The 21901-nt window shown below is 36.0% G+C and overlaps 1 protein-coding gene across 1 annotated transcript; it reads right to left on the bottom strand.

The window, feature by feature from the left end:
- Positions 1–3564: 3564 nt before the first annotated feature.
- On the bottom strand, positions 3565–8471 carry LOC127513011 (tropomyosin-like). Its single transcript, XM_051894446.1, has 7 exons — positions 8325–8471; positions 8016–8043; positions 7578–7910; positions 7352–7431; positions 6045–6105; positions 4745–5188; positions 3565–4606 (listed from the first exon to the last, which is right to left on the bottom strand). The coding sequence occupies exons 2-7, from the start codon at positions 8032–8034 to the stop codon at positions 4278–4280; spliced, it is 1266 nt and encodes a 421-aa protein (XP_051750406.1). The 5' UTR covers positions 8035–8043; positions 8325–8471; the 3' UTR covers positions 3565–4277.
- Between the last annotated feature and the right edge of the window lie 13430 nt (positions 8472–21901).

Below are 21901 nucleotides of genomic sequence, written 5' to 3'. Positions count from 1 at the left end.
TAAAACAAAGACAATGCACAAATTAATTACGACTAGGCCTCGTAATACAAACTAAAAATAACTCAACATAAAACACCACATTCGACGCCAAACACATAACAGTTCTACAAGAACTTCATTGCAGGATAAAACCACAATAAAGCAGTTAGTTATGTATTTTTAATCATTTTAACTTATAATTCTCCGGCTGCTGAAAACGTGCGACTTACCTACAGCATGTCTCATTATCTCTGCTGTGGGCGGTCCCTATTTCACGTGCTATATGCCATCACGTAGCAGACAGATGGCGCTGTCCCCATTTATGCATCAATTTAACACTTTTACACACCGTTACACAAGCCTCGTCAGTATTTACGTCCGCAAAAAAAAAATCTGATTGTTTGGATGGACGAGAGGCAGAATTTTCGTTCAGCGTGCCAGAGGTTTTGGGTTCTAATCCGCCCTTGTGTCATTTATTTTTATTTTTTTCTCATTACAACGAAAGATCAGTGATTGTATATCAAGAGCAGGGACACGTTTATGTGCATTTTGTTTTGTGATTTCACCGGAACGAATAGAGTATCCGGTCACAACAGCCTTAACCGATAGATTGAAGCGCTCGTCCGTGGGAAGACTGCGCAGTGTGCACGAGCGCAAAGAGAACACTGTTGCGCCACTGAAAACAGCGGCAACGAGCAGTCAACATGATTTCAAAAACAACACATCCCAGCGCCAGATCGCCTATTATTTAACACAAACGAGTAAATTGCTAATCAACTAGAGATGTTTCTTTTGTATTAGTATACATCCGTGCCGCGAGTTTCAAAAAGTGGTGGGGACATATCTCACCCGTCCCACCCGCAAATTACGCCTATATATATTCTGTTTTATATTTATTGTCCAACATTCCCAATTTTTCTGATGCTTGTCCTTAATTTAATTTCATATGTTGGTATTAATTCAGTGTTTATAATGCTAATACTTGAAATTCAAATAATTTCAACCCAAACTGATTGGGTTTCTAGAGTGCAAAGGTTTGTGGAGGAAAAAAAAAAGTGGAAGACTATCGTTAAAAGGATTTGATGATCACTAGTGATTGTACGTTATTCTGTGTTGTCATCATTCAGGTTTTCAGCTAATTTCAGCTTTAATGTACGTTTTTTTTTAACAAAGCAGCTGATATTGCCATAGAAACTAATGGACTGCCGAGTCGCTTTCACCCCAAAATGGCGGAAACGCAGGGCTGCTGCTGGGCGCCGGTGTTGCAATGGAACGTTCTATTGAGTTTCGCTTCTTGTTAGTGTATATTCTTTGCTCTGAGGAAGACCCCGAGGGTTTAGGGTGCCATTTGGGATACAGCCTCTGTGCAGTAGGCCATTGAATTTGGAAATCCCATGTTTGCTTTTGTGCCGGTTTTTCAAAGAAAATTGGATTGAATCATCACCCGATCAGACACACACTTTTTCAGTTTAACAAATTCGGTCAGTCTGGCAGTGCCAGTATCAACGACAGCGAAAATAAATTACAGTAAATTTTATCTTGTAGATTTCGGTTGTTAAGTGACATTTTGTGTATGGTTAGCATGTATGTTAGCATGAACTTGACTTACCTTTCTTCAAATCTTCTGCCTCAGCTGAAATGCAGCGCCGAAGTGAACCTGATCGGAACAACCCGTCACACTGGTCTGATCTCTGAGGAAAAATACAGGTGCTGGTCATATAATTAGAATATCATCAAAAAGTTCATTTTTTTATTATAAATTATTTTTAAAAATGAAACTTTCATATATTCTAGATTCCCTACATGTAAAGTAAAACATTTCAAAAAAATTTTTTTTTAATTTTGATGATTAGAGCGTACAGCTCATGAAAGTCCAAAATCCAGTATTTCAAAATATTAGAATATTTCTTAAGATCAATCAAAAAATGGATTTGCAAAACAGAAAAGTTCAAGTTCTTTAAAGTATGTTCTTTTGTGCACTCAATACTTGATCGGCAGGACATATTACAGCAAATGACTTGCTCCTAGCACAAATTACAGCATCACTGAAGTGTGGCATGGAAGTGATCAGCCTGTGGCACTGCTGAGGCACTATTGAGCCTTCAGATCATCTGTATATTGTTGGATCGACTGTTTCTCATCTTTCTCTTGAAAATATCCCATAGATTCAGGTCAGGCATATTGGCTGGCCAATAAAGCACAGTAATATCATGGTCAGCAAACCACTTGGAAGTGGTTTTTGCACTGTGGGCAGGTGCTAAAGTCCTGCTGGAAAAGGAAATCAGCATCTCCATAAAGCTTGTCAGCAGATGGAAGCATAAAGTGCTCCAAAATCTCCTGGAAGATGGCTGCATTGACTCTGCACTTGATAAAACACAATGGACCAACACCAGCAGACGTCACGGCCCCCCCAAATCATTATTGACTTCAGAAACTTCACACTAGACTTCAAGCAGCTTGGATTCTGTGCCTCTCCAGTCTTCCTTCATACTCTGGGACCATGATTTCAACATGAAATGCAAAATTTACTTTTATCTGAAAAGAGGACTTTCGACCACTGTTCACTGTCCAGTTCTTTTTCTCCTTAGCCCAGGTAAGATGCTTCTGACGTTGTCTCTGGTTCAGAAGTGGCTTGGTAGTCCTTTTCCTGAAGATGTCTGAGTGTGGTGACTCTTGATGCGCTGACTCCGGCTTCATTCTACTCATTGTGAAGCTCTCTTAAGTGTTTGAATTGGCTTTACTTGACAGTATTCTCAAGCTTGCGGTCATCCCTGTTGCTTGTGCACCTTTGCCTACCCAATTTCTTCCTTCCAGTCAACTTTGCATTTAATATGCTTTGATATACACTCTGTAAACAGCCACCCCATTCAGTAATGACCTTCTGTGACTTACTCTCTTTGTGGAGGGTGTCAATGATTGTCTCCCGGACCATTGCCAAGTCAGCAGTCTTCCCCATTAGTGTGGTTTCAAAGAACAAAAGATACCCGGAATTTATACTGTAGGGATGGTCATTTAATGAAACTCAAATGTAAATATTCTAATATTTTAAGATACTGGATTTTGGACTTTCATGAGCTGTACGCTCTAATCAACAAATTTTAAAAAAAAAACTTTTGAAATGTTTTACTTTACATGTAGGGAATCTAGAATATATGAAAGTTTCATTTTTTAAAATAATTTACAATAAAAAAATGAACTTTTTCACGATATTCTAATTATATGACCAGCACCTGTACTTTCACTTTCTCTTAACTGCGGTTAAACACCTCTCACGCACTCCAGCAAACCGAGGCGTAGCTTTTGCTATTTATATCAATAATTTATATCCATTATCCTGAGTGTTTCTATTAGATTGTCTCCAGCACAATCTCATGCATTTAATAACATAGCCTACATATTTTTGACAACGTCTATACATATTAGGATATCACTCAATGATTTGAAAATAAAAGATCATGTCAAACGATATATTTTAAACTGGGCAAGATCCGCAATTGATTATACAGGCCTACAGTTCTGAAATACTTAGTTGTTCATTTTCATCGGGTTCAGCCTAAAAACGCTGGATTGTTATTATTCATTAAACTTCAGGCTCATCCTGTTTTCAAAGGGTAGTTTCTGCTGCTTTTTGCATAGCCAACTTCTGGGTTAACTAGCTGTAAACTAAACTGCAAACCCTATTCACACCACCAGCGACTTGCAGCAACCTGCAGCAACCTGAGGAAATGTCATGACCCTGTTACATGAACACAGTTAAATAAAAGGAGACGCCACTGATCTATAGATATAAATGTCATTTATAGATCATTTATAGATGTGGGAGACACACACATTTACCATTATAGGCACAGTAGCAGATAGTAGAAGTATGAAGTAACACAACCAACAAATGAAATACCTAGCCTATTAAAATGAACAACCACAACATTGCAATTATTGCCATTTATAATGTATGTATAAATTATAACTGCGTACATTATTTGTCATCCGAATTATATAAAAATTAAATTAAATTATTAAAATCTTAAGTTTTGAAGAATATCTCTCAGTACAATATACAGTAAAAAAAAAAAGAAAAAAAGAAAAGTTGTCTCTTTCTACTGGATTTGTATGCTCATTGTCGAGTTGTTCGTTTAAATTTGGTCTGAAAATGTATAGGAAATTTATAGAAAATGCTTTTCTATTTTGTTTATATTCATAGACACAGATTGTTAAAAACATTACCCTAAATGCATGTCCTCAAAAAGAAGCTGCCACCATATAGTATTTTAAAAAATCTGGCTTGAACACTTCAGCTGTTATTTCTCCAGTTTGCTTTTAGTTTCCTGTTCATCTGGTTGACTGGCTTCCAGCTCTTTCGCTTTGTTCTCTGGGTGTCTCATTTTCTCACTCAACATTTTGTGCATATTCTCCAGTTGTGTGTGTTTCCCCTGAAGCTGATTCTGTTTCTTTTCAACCTCTCTGACTGTTTGTATCAGTTTAGCATTCATGTCCTTAAGACGTTTGTCCTTGTTTTGAAGTTCTTCATTAAGTCTGTCTTTCTCTTTCTCCAGATCTTTAATCTTTCCTTCTCTTTCTTCTAGAAGAGATTTTGTTTCCTCAAGACATTTGGATTTGTCATTCAACTCTAAAGGAAGCAAAAATATAAAACCAAGATGTGAGATCAAGCAAGTTACTTCCTTAACAAACAACTATATTAACATGTATGTGCTTGATAAGATTTTAAAATATACAAAGGTTTACTATTATTGATCAAATTTCTTACCTGAAATCCTCAACTGTTCTTTCTTCTCCAACAATTCCTGCTGTCTCATTTGCTCCTGTCTCAATGTCTCTAGTTGTTGTTTACTGGTTTCCATCTCTTTAATTGTGCTCTCCAGCAGTTTCTCTTTTTCGCTTATCTGTTTGCTCATATTCTCCAGTTGTGTGTCTTTCTCCTCAAGCTGATTCTGTTTCTCTTCAGTGTATTTGGTTATTTGTAGCAGTTGTTTTTCTATTTGTTGCATCTGTGATTCTTTCATATTAAGGTCTTTTTTATTTTCTAGGAGGCCGAATTTTTCTGTGATTGTTTCTAGTTGTTGTAAGACTCTTTCCAAGTCAGTCTTTGATTCCTTTAACTGTAGTTCAGTTTGTTCCAGTTTTTTCCCTTGATTTTTGAAAACCTTGAATATAGTTTGGTGAAGTACCTTCACATAATTCACTTCAAACTCTGAAAAGGGAAATCACATAATGATGTCTACATTTATCTACCAGATGGAATTTAATGTCTCCCTGTTACGTAACTTATTATTAAATGTATGTGATGCTGTTTTAGCTCTGTGTTGTGCACATGGTTTTGTTTTCCTCTTCCCCTTGTTTTTCTTGACATTGCCTATTAGTGCCGTGAACTACATCATGAGGCGGAATGCCGGAAAAACTGGCGGAGCAGATTTAAGCTTTGTGGAAATTCAGTCGGCAAGCTCTCTTCTCCCAGTCCATAAGCTTAAGTCACTTTGTTTGTGTATAATAACCTTTTTACCTTTTATATGTTCCTGAACATATAAATCATGAGATTGATTTGCCCTGTGTAAAAGATTGTTAATCTTATTGTACGGAGACCCATGTAGGGTGAAGGGTGCCTGTTTATTTGTACCATGTTTTCTCCTGTATTGTGGTTAGCCAGGGAGGTAAACTTATGTTGTTTATTTTCCTTTTCTTTCCTATGTGTAGTAAATATTTGTAATTATAGTTAGCTGGCTACTTTTGTTTTTCGTTTTAACCTTTCCCTCTCCCGAAGCTTTTCCGTTTGGTCTCCTAGTCGAGTTATGTTTAAATAAACGTATCCTTTAATTGCCTGAGGGTTTGTGTATACAAGTTTCAGAGTGGGAGATGAGACTCCGGGTACCATTGTCTAGTTTGTGGGGTTGAGGTGTTCTATGTTATAAACCCACATTTTCTTTTTAATTCCTTGTGCTGGTCTTTCAGGGAGCTGTGGTGGAGCAGCACTGTCAAACCTTGTAACACTCCCTAATGTGTCTGTCCCTCCTGATTTATAACACACAAACATGAACTTTAACAACACTCACCTATCATTAAAGCAGATTCCTCCATTTTCATTCTCTGATTCTCCCTCCATGTTCTGTTTGACTGTGGAAGTCAAGAAAAAGAGTCTTAAGAGCCCATTATGTTTCATACAGCAAAAAGTTCTCTGTTTAAAAAATGATCATATAGAGGTGATGTTATTTAGAGACACTTCTGATTGGAGCTGATTCAGTAATGCTTTTGGTATAGTGTTATAATGCGGTCATCTGCATAACATTCATGTCTTATATCTTTTTGCATCCATATTCTAATTAGATCACATTTATGACCCGATTTACACTTGCTTACAATATAAAGTGTATGTAAATACTGGGCACTAAGAATTAAATTAAAAATCTATTATGCAGCAAAACAGCTTCTTATAACGATTTAGCATCCTTGTGCATAAATGTTTAAATCAAAGCCAGAAAGCAATAAAAAAAAAAAAAAAAAAAAACTAAGTCAGAGCAACAATAATGCATTAAAGCAATTACATGACATATTAATGGTTAATATACATCTCAACAAATAGGTGGAATCAGTAGAATTTCAAAAACACTGTTGGAAGTTAGTCGGGCCAACACCAACAACAAACGTCTAACCTATCAGCATTAGGGGGCGTATGACGGTTGAGGAGAGAGAACGAGCAAGAGGGAGATTTGAAAAAGAAAAAAAAAACTGCAGAACGAGAGATGGGACACAATACAAAAGAGCTCAAAAGAATATCGCTGGAATGAAGGTTTATGACTGGGCAAGCGCTTTAGGACCCACGTTTATATTAGAAAAGCTTTCCAGCGCTGGAGAGAGCTAAGTGGGAAGGCCTGAAAACAGACGCGGAGGCTGCTTTGATCCCGCTTCTCATGTGAGTACACTGGGTTTTGATTGTCTGGGGCTGCTGTGCTGTTGGCGACTAACAACGAACACTTTGTATTTACTCTTGTGTACTGTACGTTCATTTTTTTGCGCTTCGTTGTCATTCGTTCATCAACTGCGCTTTATTTTTCGTGAAGCATTTTGTTGCACGTCAGCTGTGATAAACAGACATCCACTCTCACTGTATGTGTAACAGTGGTCAGATAGTGAGAGTTTTGCAGTTAAACTACTGCACACTGACAACCTCTAGAGAATGCTGTGTTTAGCGTCATTGTTAGTGCTCTCGCCTTGCCTGCCAGCAGCGGACGGGCCGGGGTTCGACTCGGATCAGGGTGGTTAGGATTGGAGTGTGAGTTTTGGAGGCGGAGCAATGAAGAGAGGGGTGGGTTTGTTTGGGTTGATTTCAAATATCAACAATGTCCAACAGCGTATGTCTTACCTCATGTAGTATCAGATGAACTTGTCTACCTTGAATCTTTGATGACTGATTCACAGGTTGGCCATCAGAATCTTTCCTTTCTGAGGGAACAAGACACAATTTGATGCATGAGCATGTGTTTGATTGGGTGTGGTGTAACAGTTGACTGATCACCTCTAGATTCATTTCTTTCTGGTAAGAGACTGTGGAGGACATTGTGCTGCTGTAGAAGTTATGGGATGCTCACCTTCTACTTCTATTGTTATCTCCTCTGTTCTGTCTTCACTGATGACCTGACACAAGTAAACCCCCATATCTGATTCTTTGAACTCTCTGAAGTTCAAGGACACATTTCCTTTGTTCAGCTCTTCAGTGGACAGACCTGTTCTGCCCTCAAAGCTCCTCCCTTCTATTACCTCTTTGTTCTTATAGAGACAAGCACAGTCTGTCTCCTTAAACCATCTGATCTCCATGTCAACAGCACTGATTTCAGGTGACAGATGACACGGTATGGTGACATCAGACCCCAGTTTGACCTCAGCACTCTGAGATTCATTAGGAACAATAAGATAAAACTCATCTGTGAAGGAAGAAAGAAACACATGGACTTGTGTACATGATCGAATTGATGCTATATTTTGTGTGTTAATGAAATAATATCATATGACAGAATTTTAAGCCTTACTGCTGCTTGCAGATGCCATTATTCTCTCCTAAATATTGGGACAAAGAAACTGTTAAAGAAATCTCATCTAACAACTCAACATTACCATATCACAATTCGTATTTCAATATTATCAGCTTTACTGACATTCATTTAATTAATCATAAAACTAACAAAATCAGATGTCTGTTTATGACCCATTAAGATGTTGTACAATGGTAAAAGAATTTCTACTTTTAAAGACTTTTCCATTCGTTCACATTTTAAACACAGAACACAGTGTGTTTGTGTGCGCGTGTGTGTGAACAGATCCGTGGCTTGTTGCTTTACCTTTTCTGTCAAAATATCTCCAGTCTCAGTTGAAGAACGTCCAGAGGACCTGAAGCTCTCACAAGTTTTGTGTCAAGAAAAACTGCAAATTTGTCTGTGAGTCTTTTGTAATCCTTCAGACTAGTCTTCTTCGCCTTTCCTGCTGTTGCCTGTGAACACTGTCACACAAGTTAAGCATTCATCTCTTTCACTTTTACTGTAAGTTACTTTCACTTGCACACTCAGAATACAAAACAGCACTTAGCTTCTGCTGTTTATATACTCACATTCATTATAGGAGATTCACTACTTCTCTGTGTGTGTTTTATTTATCAGGGTATTTGGATGTCCTTCATCAGAATGAAGGAGGTTTTGTTAGTTAACTCAAAATTAATTTGGACGTCTGATTTGATGTGTTGTTTAGTCTTCAGTTTGCTTGCCTTGTTGGAGAGTTTTCTGTTTACAAAACTGTTTTGTGGATTGAACTTGAACAACTTCAACAATTAACTAATTCTGTATATGACTCCTATACATACATCATCCATTTTCTATCTCTCCACTCTGCCCAACCCCCAAAAATAGTGTTTTTCAACTGAATAGACCCATGAAATTTCTCATAACCTAAAAATGTAAACATTGCCAAAACGCAGCAAAACACATTCCTGTCATTGCTTTTGAACCACCAGGAACAAAGTAAAAGGTAATCTTTTGTTTCAGCTTCTTTTCAGCCCTCTAGAAATAAACTACTGCACTTTGTTATTTTCATTTTTATTTATTTATTTTTTAATATTATTAATAATCTCAAGCATGAATTCTGAAAACAAGTTTTATTTTCCTTAAAAAATCTATTTGAAATACCCCATTGCACAGGTAATTCTGCATATGCATTACCCTTTATGACAATGTATGCCCACAAATCTCATCACTGATTTCTGTTACAACTAAAATGATATAGTGGAATTCGTCATCTGAAATCATGTTTAAACCTGGAACTGTCAGACACACTTCTCGTCCTTTTCCTGCATGGCTCTGATCTGGTCCAGTGATTTCAGAGTGTCTCTAACTCTTTGACCCTTTTTGCAAAAAGACCTCAAACTCTTGTAATTCAGGCAGGATGATCTTCATTCTATTTTGTTTATATTCAGAGTAATTGTGTAAATAATATGTTTGTTATTATTGTGTTATTTGTTTAATATTTTAACTCCTGCACTGGAGTAACATGTAGTCCAGGATTTCCTGATTTCACTGTTGTGCGGTTGATTATTACGACAGTAAAATTAACCTGATACCCAAACCGCAGTGTATGCTGGAGGCTTTAGATGGATGCTCTAGATAGTACTAAGAAGATACAGAGATTAGAGCAAATGTGGGGGGTTGGGAGAAAAAACATTGATGAAGCAATGAGGCACTTCAAACAAACAGCCAGTGTGTTAAAAGGTCGGGGTTCATGAAAGCCTGGAAATTTAAAAACATAATTATCTAAAAAATGATTTTAGAAAATGTAATGTATTGCTGTAGCTAGAATGAGGAGACAGAAGACTCCATTAGGTTTGATATGTACAGTTATGATGCAGATGATTTCAATCACGTTGGCACATTTAGCACTATAGTGAAGTGAAATAATAAAAATAGCAGCTTAAGTTTCTATGACAGCAATGTAAATGCATGTTTATAGTTAAAGATGCATGGGCTTTTGGAAGCTAGAGGTTGAGAGATGTGTCACAATTTGATTCACAATTTCACATTTTCATACGATTATTATAGTATAGATTATGAATTATTACAGCTAATTTTATAGTGTTATAAGTGTTATCCACTTCTTAATATTATAAACTATAGGTCTTAGCTACTGATGTTGAGTACATTTCACCCTAACAGAGTGTTTGTTTTAAATGCATTTAAACATCTAGATACTTTTCTGCTGACACAATAAATTCTACATGTATCTAAATATTAACTCCTCAATCCATACATGTACTTTTGGTTGACACTTTCCAAAGCGAGTTACAGTGCCTTCAAAGTTTTATCAGTGTGAGATCAGTTTTTATTTCAAGAAGCTATAGACCATCCTAAGCTGAGATAATGATACTTTCTGAAAAACACAAAGATAGGCGCTAGAAAAATAAAAAATAAACCACCATTTTGTTTTGCAATCCACAGATGTGATCTTCACAGAGAAAAACAAAGGACAATTTGGTTTACTCTATGCTTTCCCACACCACTAGATGGCAGTACAGACCAGGCATGTTCACATAGAAACCATATGAGTCTGATACATTTGAAGAGCAGCAGAAATGAAATGTGCAATTACAAACACTCCCCAGTGGCTAGAGTGGTGCAGACTGTGCATTTAGAGAGCAATGAGCTGTTATGAGTTTATTTGTGTGGAGCCCCCTATTGGGCAAATAATTTGAATGTAGCCCATTATGAACAAACTGAAACACAGAGATCTATGTGTGCGCAAACTGTGCTAAAGGTTGCCACTCACAAATTGGACTGCCACAGTCGTTGCTGCTCTAAATGATGACTCTAAGCCTGTCATATGAATGCAAATGATGCATATTAAATGGGGACAGTGATTGCAATCACAGTCAAAAACAAATTAATAATGGCAGGTCATTAGTACATCTTTTCACATATCTTTTCTGGCAGAAATACTTCTAGGTTTGAATTATTCTTTTCACTCATAGCTTATGTGTAGCTGTTAAAATGTAGAATTGAACTAATGATCATGGTAGTCATTTCCTGCTGACTGGGAGAAAACGGCCAGAGCAGTCATGTCCATTAACATCCAATGAAAAAAAACACCTGACAGCACTGCTGCATGTTCTGAACCTCCAGAGGTGCTGCTTCAAACCTGCCTTATTTCAGCAGGACATACAGAAATGGTAGAAATACACTCACTGCACCTAAAGGAAACAGGCAATCTGACTTTTTCCAACTGCAAATAGAACACCTCTTGATATTCAGGAAGATGTCTGAAGTGCTTCTGTAGAAGCTAGCAAACAGCTACCTATTAAAAGGGGAAAAAACCTTTCCAAGTAAAATAACCAGTTATTCTGTCAAGATTTCTGTGGTTACACATTCTATGTCAAATATCTATAAATGGTACAAGACATTGTTGTCTATAATTGTGTGCACATAATCTCTCATTCACACCATGTTGTTCATGTATACAACTTTACTCCGTTGAGACTCCTAGGACATAATTAAGCTCTATTTGGGTAATGCATTGCAACGTGACAAATTTAAAAACAGTCTGTGACATTCTCTGAGCCAACACATTCAACACTGCCAGCAGTGTACATGTCCATATGCATATTAGCCTTTTGCAGCTTAATGTGTTTATCGGTAAATGAATCCCAGTGCTCAATAGTGATTTTGATGAATGAATTGCATTTATTCTTAAGTCATGCCAATTTCTAAATTCAGTAATGCTTATTAACAAGTTTGCACAATTCACTGTAATGCATCATATTGTGTTGCCAACAGTGTCCAGATGGTCCTAAATAGAAAGACATGCATCTTGGCAACATTTAATATATATTTTTAACTCACCAACTAATAAATAAATCTGTTATCACTCTCTAAAATTAAAGATTCAGTCACAAAAATGTGTATTTTAAAACGGCTCATTTGTTTTCATTGTTGGTAAGCTGAATCAGAATCAGAATGAGCTTTATTGCCAGGTATGTTTACACATACTAGGAATTTGTTTTAGTGACAGAAGCTCCACAGTGCAACAGAGTGACAGCGACAAGACAAGACACAGATAATAAAAAGAATAAAAAAGAATAATATACAAATATATAAGATAGACAAAGTGCAAAAAAAGCAAAAAACAATATATAATATAGACAATTTGTATGTACAGTTATGATGTGTGCAAATCTGAAATATAAATAAGTATTTGTTCTAAGTAAATAATCTATAATAGTGTTGTGTGTTCCATATTTGTCAAGTGTTCATGAGATGGATTGCCTGAGGGAAGAAACTGTTCTGGTGCTCAGAGCTCTGTAGCGTCGACCAGACGGCAACAGTTCAAAGAGGGAGTGTGCTGGATTTTCTCACTCTGGATAAGTACAGATCTTGGAGAGTGGGGAGGGTTGTACCAATGATTCGCTCAGCAGACCGGACTAGCCTCTGTAGTCTTCTGAGGTCAGATTTGGTAGCTGAGCTGGACCAGACAGATACAGAAGTACAGAGGACGGATTCAATGATGGCAGAGTAAAACTGTTTCAGCAGCTCCTGTGGTAGGTTGAACTTCCTCAGCTGGCGAAGGAAGTACAACCTCTGCTGGGCCTATTTCACAATGGACTCAATGTGGTTGTCCCACTTCAGGTCCTGGGAGATCGTGGTGCCCAAGAACCTGAATGACTCCACTGCAGTCACAGTGCTGTTCATGATGGTGAGTGGGGGGAGAGCAGGGGGGTTTCTCCTGAAGTCCACAATCATGAAATATCACGGTGGGCACGAAGAGCTGAGTTAATTTGTGCTGGAGGAGCGATGGGATGATGGTGTTAAAAGCAGAGCTGAAGTCCACAAACAGGATCCTCACATAAGTCCCTGGTCTATCTGCAGAACATAATGCAGTCCCATATTGACTGCATCATTCACAGACCTGTGTGCTCGGTAAGCAAACTGCAGGGGGTCCAGTAAGGGTCTAGTGATGTCCTTCAGATAAGCCAAAACCAGTCTTTCAAAATGATTTCATGGCCACAGATGTTAGAGCCACAGGTCTGTAGTCATTAAGTCCAGTAATTTTGGGTTTCTTTGGGACGGGGATGATGGTGGAGCGTTTGAAGCATGAGGGGACTTCATACAGCTCCAGTGATCTGTTGAAGATCTGTGTGAAGATGGGGGCCAGCTGGTCAGTGCAGGTTTTCAGACAGGCTGGTGAAACGCTGTCTGGGCCTGGTGCCTTTCTTCTCTTGTTCTTTCTGAAGACCTTGTCCAATTTTTGCAGTCAGTTGGTGTCTACAACAAATAAAAACATACGTTTCAAATGTCATACCATTAAAATTGAAAAAAAAAAAAAATTTAATTGTATTAAAGTATGTATGCAGTATGCACATTTTCTGTATGCACGGATTGCAGACAGAACAGAAATAACAAATAATATGCACATCTATCTCTCAATGCACTCTTATATGCAGTCATATAATGAACTCCGCATACTTGAAAGTATCAAAATGCTTGCTGGCTGATTGTATTCCACTATTGCACATTGAGCCCACTGTCACTGTTTTACATTACCGACACTCCACTGGAAACCCATATATTTTTACTGTGTATGTTTTAAAGTAATCCATGTTTAAAGTTTCTCTTGCTGACACCACAAATCGAACACTTGTATAATTCATATCCCATTTGTGTGGGACTATATGTGAAAAATGTATATATTGTGTGGCCTATTCTGAATCTGTACATTGTGTGTATTATATCTAATTTGTGACTCATTATTGACAAACCAGAATGGCTAAATTACCTATTTATGATAACCAGATGTCTCGCCAAGATACAGAGATACAACGTAGTGAGAATGTCATAATAATAAAGCACACTACTGTTAAATAAGCATGCACACTGTGCATAGGCTGTAACAGCATATGCTGTAGGCATAGTGACTATTCCATTCCAAAAATACCAAAAGACTGGTGTTGAATGCATTTACAATCTGTCGAGTCCTTAAAAATGCACAGAAATATTGCTGTCTTTTAGAGAAATGAATGGTACTCAACCATAGCCGGTGCAGATGTCAGATGAACTTATTCAGAGTGCTTGCAGGTTTTGTGAATATGATAAATAAAAGCTCTAGCGTAAGTTCTGCCAGGAAGAGTCAAATGTTACATCACTAATTATGTTTAGATCTAACCAATCATTATCTAACACTTGGAGTATAAAAGATCGGTACTTACACATGTCTGAGTTCGCAGATGATGCCGCCAACTTTCACCCCCATCCTCCCCACCACCACCAGGATGGTCCCTGTCCATACCTCCCGGGGGTCGGCTACACCCCTGCCTTCATCTTAAGGCAGGAAATGCAGAGTCTGCAACCCTCAGGATGTGAGCTACGGACGGGGCCTACGCCAAAGAACTTATCTTACAATATTTTGCTTACATTTGCAGATTTGTTAATAAATATCATTGTTATGTTATCTTGTCTCCCGAGTCTTTCTGGTAGAAATGTTTTGGTGTGCTTGGTTCATGATGTCGCTTTATAATTGCTCTTATTATTTGTGGGATTAAATTTCCACAATGTTGATACATGCATATTCCCACACTGTTTAACATAAAAAATAAAATAAATAAAAAACTAGGTAACAGGTAAACTAGATAAACTAGTAAGAAAAGTTCATACTCTTCTCATTCTAGCTTTTCAATCTTTTTGGGGGAATGGCTAAAAGATAACGAAGGTCTTTAAACCCCAAGTGTGTTGTATGAGAACAAAATGAAACAAAATTATATGTTGAGGGTGCTAAGCAGAGGAGACTGGGGACAATTGCAACACACTTCAATCACAAACAAACAAACTGTGATAGCACTTACTCATGTCTCTCTTTGCTTGAGACAAATGAGGGAAATCTAAATTTTCAGAGATGAGAGTGACTTTTTGATTATGCTGTTACTGTCACCTCCCTCCCTTTTCAGCATAGACATAAAAAATGCACTATCCATACTTAAATGGTTGTAATTTATGAATGCTTTGGAATACAGACCTAAAGTTGGTCTGTTTTTAAAGAAGACACTCAGCATATTACAGCACTTCAAAAAATGAAAGTGCATTTTAAAAATTACTATAAAATCAAAGCCATATGTGTAACCAAGTTGTGTTCCAAGTTTTAAGCTAATATCACAAGAATTGAAGTTCCCATGAGATTTGGTTTAGGTGCGGTTCACGAAAAATAGCTACCGGGTGTAACGCACATTCCATCAATTTTTTTTTTATGATTTCTCCTGTCACAAATTAAAACATTTCTGTCACAATATCACTTCTATCACAAAATAATCAACAAATATGAAGCCTTGAGTCTTAGACCTTTTCAAAGATTTGTTTTGTCAAGATTAGAAAAAGTTGAGATTATAAACGTGCAATAAATTTTGTAATATGAAACATGACACTGCCCACTAGGGGGGAGGAGAGCAAAAATGAAATTTAAGTACCTTTTCCATGGTAACGCAATGTCTGGGTTCGAAATGGTTTTGACAGGATGTGGGTGTAAGCTTTTGAATGATACTTAATTTATGATGATTAATAAAATATGTGATAGGAATAAAAGGCAAGTGCCCTGTTAGCGGGGCACTATCAGTTAAGGGGTTAAAAACTTGATGCCTTAACATATATCTGTTATCAAAAGATTAAAAACGTCGGAGAAAATGTAGTACCCTGTTATGGTCTCCCCTACTATGAAAGAAGTCAATAAGACTAACTTCCTATTCAGAGACACAAAACTGTAGGTTTACTATTAAGTAAGGTTTTAGTTATTAACAACATAGTTAAAAGCCAAGCACATCGGTCAAGGGTAAAACTATATTTGAGATGGCAACATTTACATATTGTACATAAAGTGGCAATTTCCAAAAGTGCACAAAGAGAGATTAAAAACCAAAAGCAGCAAATGTAACACATTGGTATCTCAACCTAAAAGCGTCTTGTTAAGCACTTGACTTTAAAATAGACAATGCATCGCCAATAACTAAAAACACTTTAAAAGCAGTGCAGTATTACCATCAAATAACATCAAGGATAAAAGTTAAAACACATCACTTTCACAGAAAGCACACAACCACCACACTGGAGAGAGTGAAGGCATAAACACATCTATGACTGAGGAAACAAAATCATACACTTGGCAAATATATTCAACAAATGTGTTTAAATAAATATTTCAGGTGGGGTGTTTATACATTTACTATAGCTCTTTTAAAAGTGTTATGCAAATAAAGATGTCTCTGTACAGCAAACATAACTGATGTCTTTAGAGAACAAGTTCATAAACTAAGATACTCACAAGGTAAGATTTCCTGTTTTGATGAATAGATTGGCAGCTTATCTGCATTTCTTCAGGCTTAATGAATGCAGATAATGACTGTAAATTGAAGTACTGAAGACAGTGAGAATTCAAATTAATTTCCAGGCAGGTTCTTTGTGTCAAGGGCTGACTGAGTGCACTTTGATGGAGAACCAACTTACTATTCACTAAACTGTTATTCACATGTTGCCAGTTGCCACTGGTAGAAGAATTCAGTTACAAAAAAGAATGGGCCTTGATAGACAAGGACATTGTTGGACACACCAACAATCCTGAACAGATTACACCTGTCAAACCTTAATTTGACATTAAATGGAAATAGCTTGGCTAGTGTTCTCTCGTTGATGATTGAGCTGTGAAAATGGTTCCATCTGCTGAATCCAGCCTGTCATTTATGCACTTTATGGACAACCCTTATGACCATCTTCATGACCCTGACTTGAAGGCCTGTCTTTTACCAGCCAAGAAGCCTTTCAAACAAGGTTTCATTATATCAGCCATGTGATCAGCAAAATAATTAAAAAATGGAAAACCTGAACCATCACATATTGTACTGTAAAATAATCGCCACCATTTTATTTTACACAACAATAAAATTGCAATACTATGGTTTTGAAAAGTCTTCTTTGTTTTCAAATGTTAAACAATTGAGCTTTCATTTTGTCAGAAAACCTATATAAATTAGCCTAAATCACAATTTATTTTCTCATGTACAAATGTAAGGGACAGTACACAAAAAGTCAGTATTTAGAGAAGCTGTTCTCCAAATCTAATTGCTTACTACACAACAGTACAAACAATAATAATTTTGTTACATATAAATCAACAATAAAATATAGATCTAAAAATATTAATTTTGTGACCCTTTTGAATCGCAATTCACCAGTTGAGAACCACTATTTAGCTGTGTGGTAATATTTTTTTCAGAATAACCTGTAAATTAGGTGCTGTTCTCTATAAATGATTTGAATCACTACATGAACTGTAACAAAAAGACATGGAATCTGTCAGCTCTGCTACGTGCCAATAGTATCAAGCATTCAAATCAAACAAGTTTTACATTTTGAGTGGTGTATCTTTAAAGGTATAGTTCACCCAAAAATGAAAATTATCCCATGATTTACTCACCCTCAAGCCATCCTAGGTGTATATATTTAAAGATATAATTAAAGATATCCTTGCTCCTCTAAGCTTTATAATGGTTGTAAATGGGGGCCACAAAAAAAAAAAAAAAAAAATGCACCCATCCATAATAAAAGCAATCTATATGGCTCCAGGGGGTTAATAAGGCCTTTTGAAGCTAAGCAATTCGTTTTTGTAAGAAAAATATATATATATTTAAAACTTGATAAATTCAAATAACCAGTTTCGGCGGACGACTGTACACATACTGCGCAAATCGACTAACCCCCTGACGGGATATATGATGCAGGATGTAGGAGTATCGTACGGCCGTCTGCTGAAAGCTAGTTATTATAGTTAATAAAGTTGTAAATATGGATATTTTTCTTACAAAAACCCATCGCTTCACTTCAGAAGGCCTTTATTAACCCACTGGAGCCGTACGGATTACTTTTATTATGGATGGATGCATTTATTTTGGCTTCAAAATGTGGCCCCCCATTCATAACCTTTATAAATCTTGGAGGAACAAGGATATTTTTAAACATATCTCCGATTGTGTTCATCTGAAAGAAGATAGTCATATACACCTAGGATATCTTGAGGGTGAATTTTTATTTTTGGGTGAACAAAATCCGTGTATCATTCATTCAGTCATTTTTTTTTTTATTTAATATTGAAAGTAGAAAAATGAGAAAATGGCTCCTTTTTGGTTTTTTCATTTAAAAAAAAAAAAAAAAAAAAACCCGAAAAACAAGAATTCAGCTTGATTTTATGTTTTTGGTTCAGGGGTAGAAAAAAAAGAATAAACAGCTTGGATATATTCGATTTCTAAACGTGGGCAGGAAGTTCATTGTTCACTCTTTATTTGTGGTTGGATTTATTTTTAACGTTTTACTTTAGCATTTTATTTCGTTCTAACAGGTTTTTGCCTTAGATGTGTGGAAAGGCTTTGTGAAAACATTGATTTACTGCAGATGTGTTTCTTCAGATCTTATTCTTGCCTATATATGGATCACAATTGTCATGTGTTTGTGTTTGAAAAGCAAAGAAGATTGCCCCTTACAATCTTTTCAGGTTTTATAAAATTCCTTTGTCTCTGAATTCTGTGTTTGCCTGACTGCCTCCAATCAAACAGATCATTTGGTATAGCCTGTAATTCAAGTTAGTAATTATCTCTGTGTGACAGAACGATAACCAGCAATGCCCAGTTCTTCTATATAAGATGACCAAACCACCAAGTAAATTCTAGCATAAACTGCAGTAAAGAAAGAAATCCATCAGACATCCTGTCAATGATGTTGATGTCAATGCATCACCATTGAACTCCCAAACTTTTTACACAGAAGCGAAAAATACACTGATCAAAGTGCCAAAACAGTAGAAAGGATTATTTATAAACCAACAAATATTTCACAATAATATTTTTAGAATATAATTTTATAATATAATTAATATATAATCAAAGTTGTATACAGTTTCTCTTGCTTTTAGGTTTTGACAAATACAGATAACATATGCTTTCCTTCCAACCTGTTTTACCAACTGAATTACCAAAATCAGGGCTTAGTCTTAATTAAATATTTAACCCTTTAGTTGGTGGAGTATCCTGGGGTATACAAACATTTGAGAGGCTGTGGGGAGAGTCAGGGAAAGTTTAGGTCTCATTTCTTGGTTTCATGTTGAAAGGGTATTTGTTGTGAATATTTAGGTATATTGACTTTGTTCATAAATGTTTTGTTTAGCTCACGGGCAGCATTTAAAAACAACATGACCACCTGTAGTGGGAAATCCACTAACCTTCAGATAAAAGTTGACATATTTCACATATTTACAAAATTTGTAGGGAACTTACATGTTTAAAAAGTTGTTGTTAAGTGTTAGCTTATTATGTTAATGTTGAAAATTTATGAATATAATTTTTACATTTTTTATAATCTGTAAATGTTTGTATCCCCCAGGACACGTCACCAGTTTGGGGGTATAAATTCACTGAAAAAAAGAATGCTTGTTTGGCAATGCGTGTTACTACATATTAGCCACATTTTTTAAAACATTTATTCAGAGTTCAGAGTTCAGAGAAACTTTATTGTCTATCACCAATGATAGAAATTTTTCTTAGGTTAATTTTTTACGTTAAAAAAATGGTGTATGAATATGAATAATCGAGTTGCTTCAGTCCAGTAAATGTTTATCTTACATTTACTTTATAAAAATCATTACAAATTTATAAGCAAAAAAGACTTAAAAAAAAAGAAGAAAAGTATGAACTGTCAATCAGAGGACAGAAGGAATGTGTACAACACAAGATTTTTTTCAGCAAAGTTTTGGTCATATTGATAATTTATAGGCCCTAGAATTTTGCGTATTAAATATGATACAGCAGGCTAAAATATTCATAAATAGGCATTATACTTCTTGTTCAAAAGAATTTTACAAAGAATGTTTAGTTTAAGTTATGAAAGAATGAATGTTTTAAAAATTTAGCTTGACAATTTGCATTGCCAAACAAGCATTCTTTTTCCAATTAATTTATCCCCCCAAAGGGGCAATCCTGGAGATACAAACATTAAAATAAAAAATAAAAGCCTTGTTTAAAAAAAAAAAAAAATCATGAAATTTTATCATTTATGTCCTAATTAGATGGAAAATAACAATAGATTAATTTTCTGATTTCTCTTTGTGGTCTTGCCCTTTTTAGGGCTAGTATGAAATTTAACTGTGCAGACTTATATGAGTTTGCATTATAAATGAGTTCATAAATATTGTTTATCACTTATTGTTTATTGTGTTACAAAGGATGTTTATTGTATGTTGTAAGAGAATAAAATAGTTTAAAATGTTGTAAAAGGCACTGCCAAACAAGAATTCAGTTTTCAATGAATGTATACCCCCAAAGTGGCAATGTACCCTGGGGGATACAAACATTAAAATCAAAATTAAAAGTCATATTTTGAAAAAAAAAAAAAAAGATCAAGTTGTATTATTTGTGTCCTAATAGGATGGAAAATAGCAATAAATTAATTTTCTGATGTCTCTTTATGGTCTTGCCAACTAAAGGGTTAAAAGGATTAAAAGGGATTTAACCCCTTAACTGTCACGATCCTGCTGGCGGGACGCCTTCCAGCCAGCACACCCATGCCCCACATGGTTTAGCCCAGATGAAATGAACATTGTTCAGTGTGCACACTACAGGCTGTTAAATGTAACATTGAATCAGTGTTGGAGTTAATGAGATAATTAAGCAATTAATTAAGTGATGATTGAGCATTATTGAAGATAGCTGCTATTAACAAGCAGAATCAATGAAAGAAAGAGAAACACAAGAACTACAACTGACTTTAGCCACAGCCTTAGATAAAAGAAAACATTAAATGTCTCAAGATCTCAGCAGAGGAGGATTAAACAACTCCATATACAGAAGCTCTTATTGAGAATTAAGAGAGAGAGAGTTTTTTGTTGTTGATTGTTTATTGAAATTTGTTTTTTTATATTACCATCATGGTGATCAATGTTTACTTTAGTTGGGTAGTTTGACTTGTCTTTGTAATGTTAGAGTTTCTCTGGCTGCTGTAACTGAGCTTGTTGTAACAAGAAAAGCAAGAAAAAACGCAATCTGATGCTGTGGCAGCTTCATAATAACGTAATTATTGTGTAGTGGCTTAATTCACTGATCTTATGACTGAGTTTAATATGAGTGATATCTTACTAACTTTGTTTTATAGTGGTTCTAGTAAAGATCCAACACAGTTTTAATCAGAAAATCTGAATGAGTTTTAAAACCGATTGTACACTAAACATTTTAAACTACAGCGAGATTTACTCACACACATACATCTAGAATCAGCCTATGAATCTCAACAATGGTGGCATGCTTAATGCCGCAATGCATTCTGGGAGCCATGGATGAGTTTTGCATGATGCACCCAGAATGCATTGTGGCATGAAGCATGTCACGATTGTTGAGATCCATATGCAGATTGTAGATGTCTGTGTGTGAGTAAATCTCACCATAGTTTAAAGTGTTTAGTGTATAATGTGTTTTAAATCTCATTCAGTTTTTCTGATTAAAACGGTTTTATCATTGTATTTCTAGAAGAGATCCAACACAAACTCAACAACGCTTTGCTCATATAAAGCTCAATCATTAGAATAGTGAATTAAGACACTACACAACGATTATAGTTTTATAGCTGACAGTAGCTGATCACATGTTCTCTTGTCTTTCTTGCCATAACCGACAACCAGAAAAAAAATAACATTTCATAAGTCAAGAGTAAAACTACCTAACTAAAGCAAACACTGACCTCGATGATGGTGACATCAAACAAAACTATTATTTTCAACAAACCATCAACATCTAAACCTCTGGTAATTCTCTGGTAATTCTCAATAACTTTTGTAGATGTATGTCAGAAAAAAAAGTCAATCTGGTTAGTAA

The sequence above is a fragment of the Ctenopharyngodon idella genome, chromosome 5, assembly GCF_019924925.1.
Source record: "Ctenopharyngodon idella isolate HZGC_01 chromosome 5, HZGC01, whole genome shotgun sequence".
Lineage (NCBI taxonomy): Eukaryota > Metazoa > Chordata > Actinopteri > Cypriniformes > Xenocyprididae > Ctenopharyngodon > Ctenopharyngodon idella.
The sequence above is the reverse complement of the archived record's forward strand: the minus strand, read 5'-3'. Positions and strand labels throughout refer to the sequence as shown.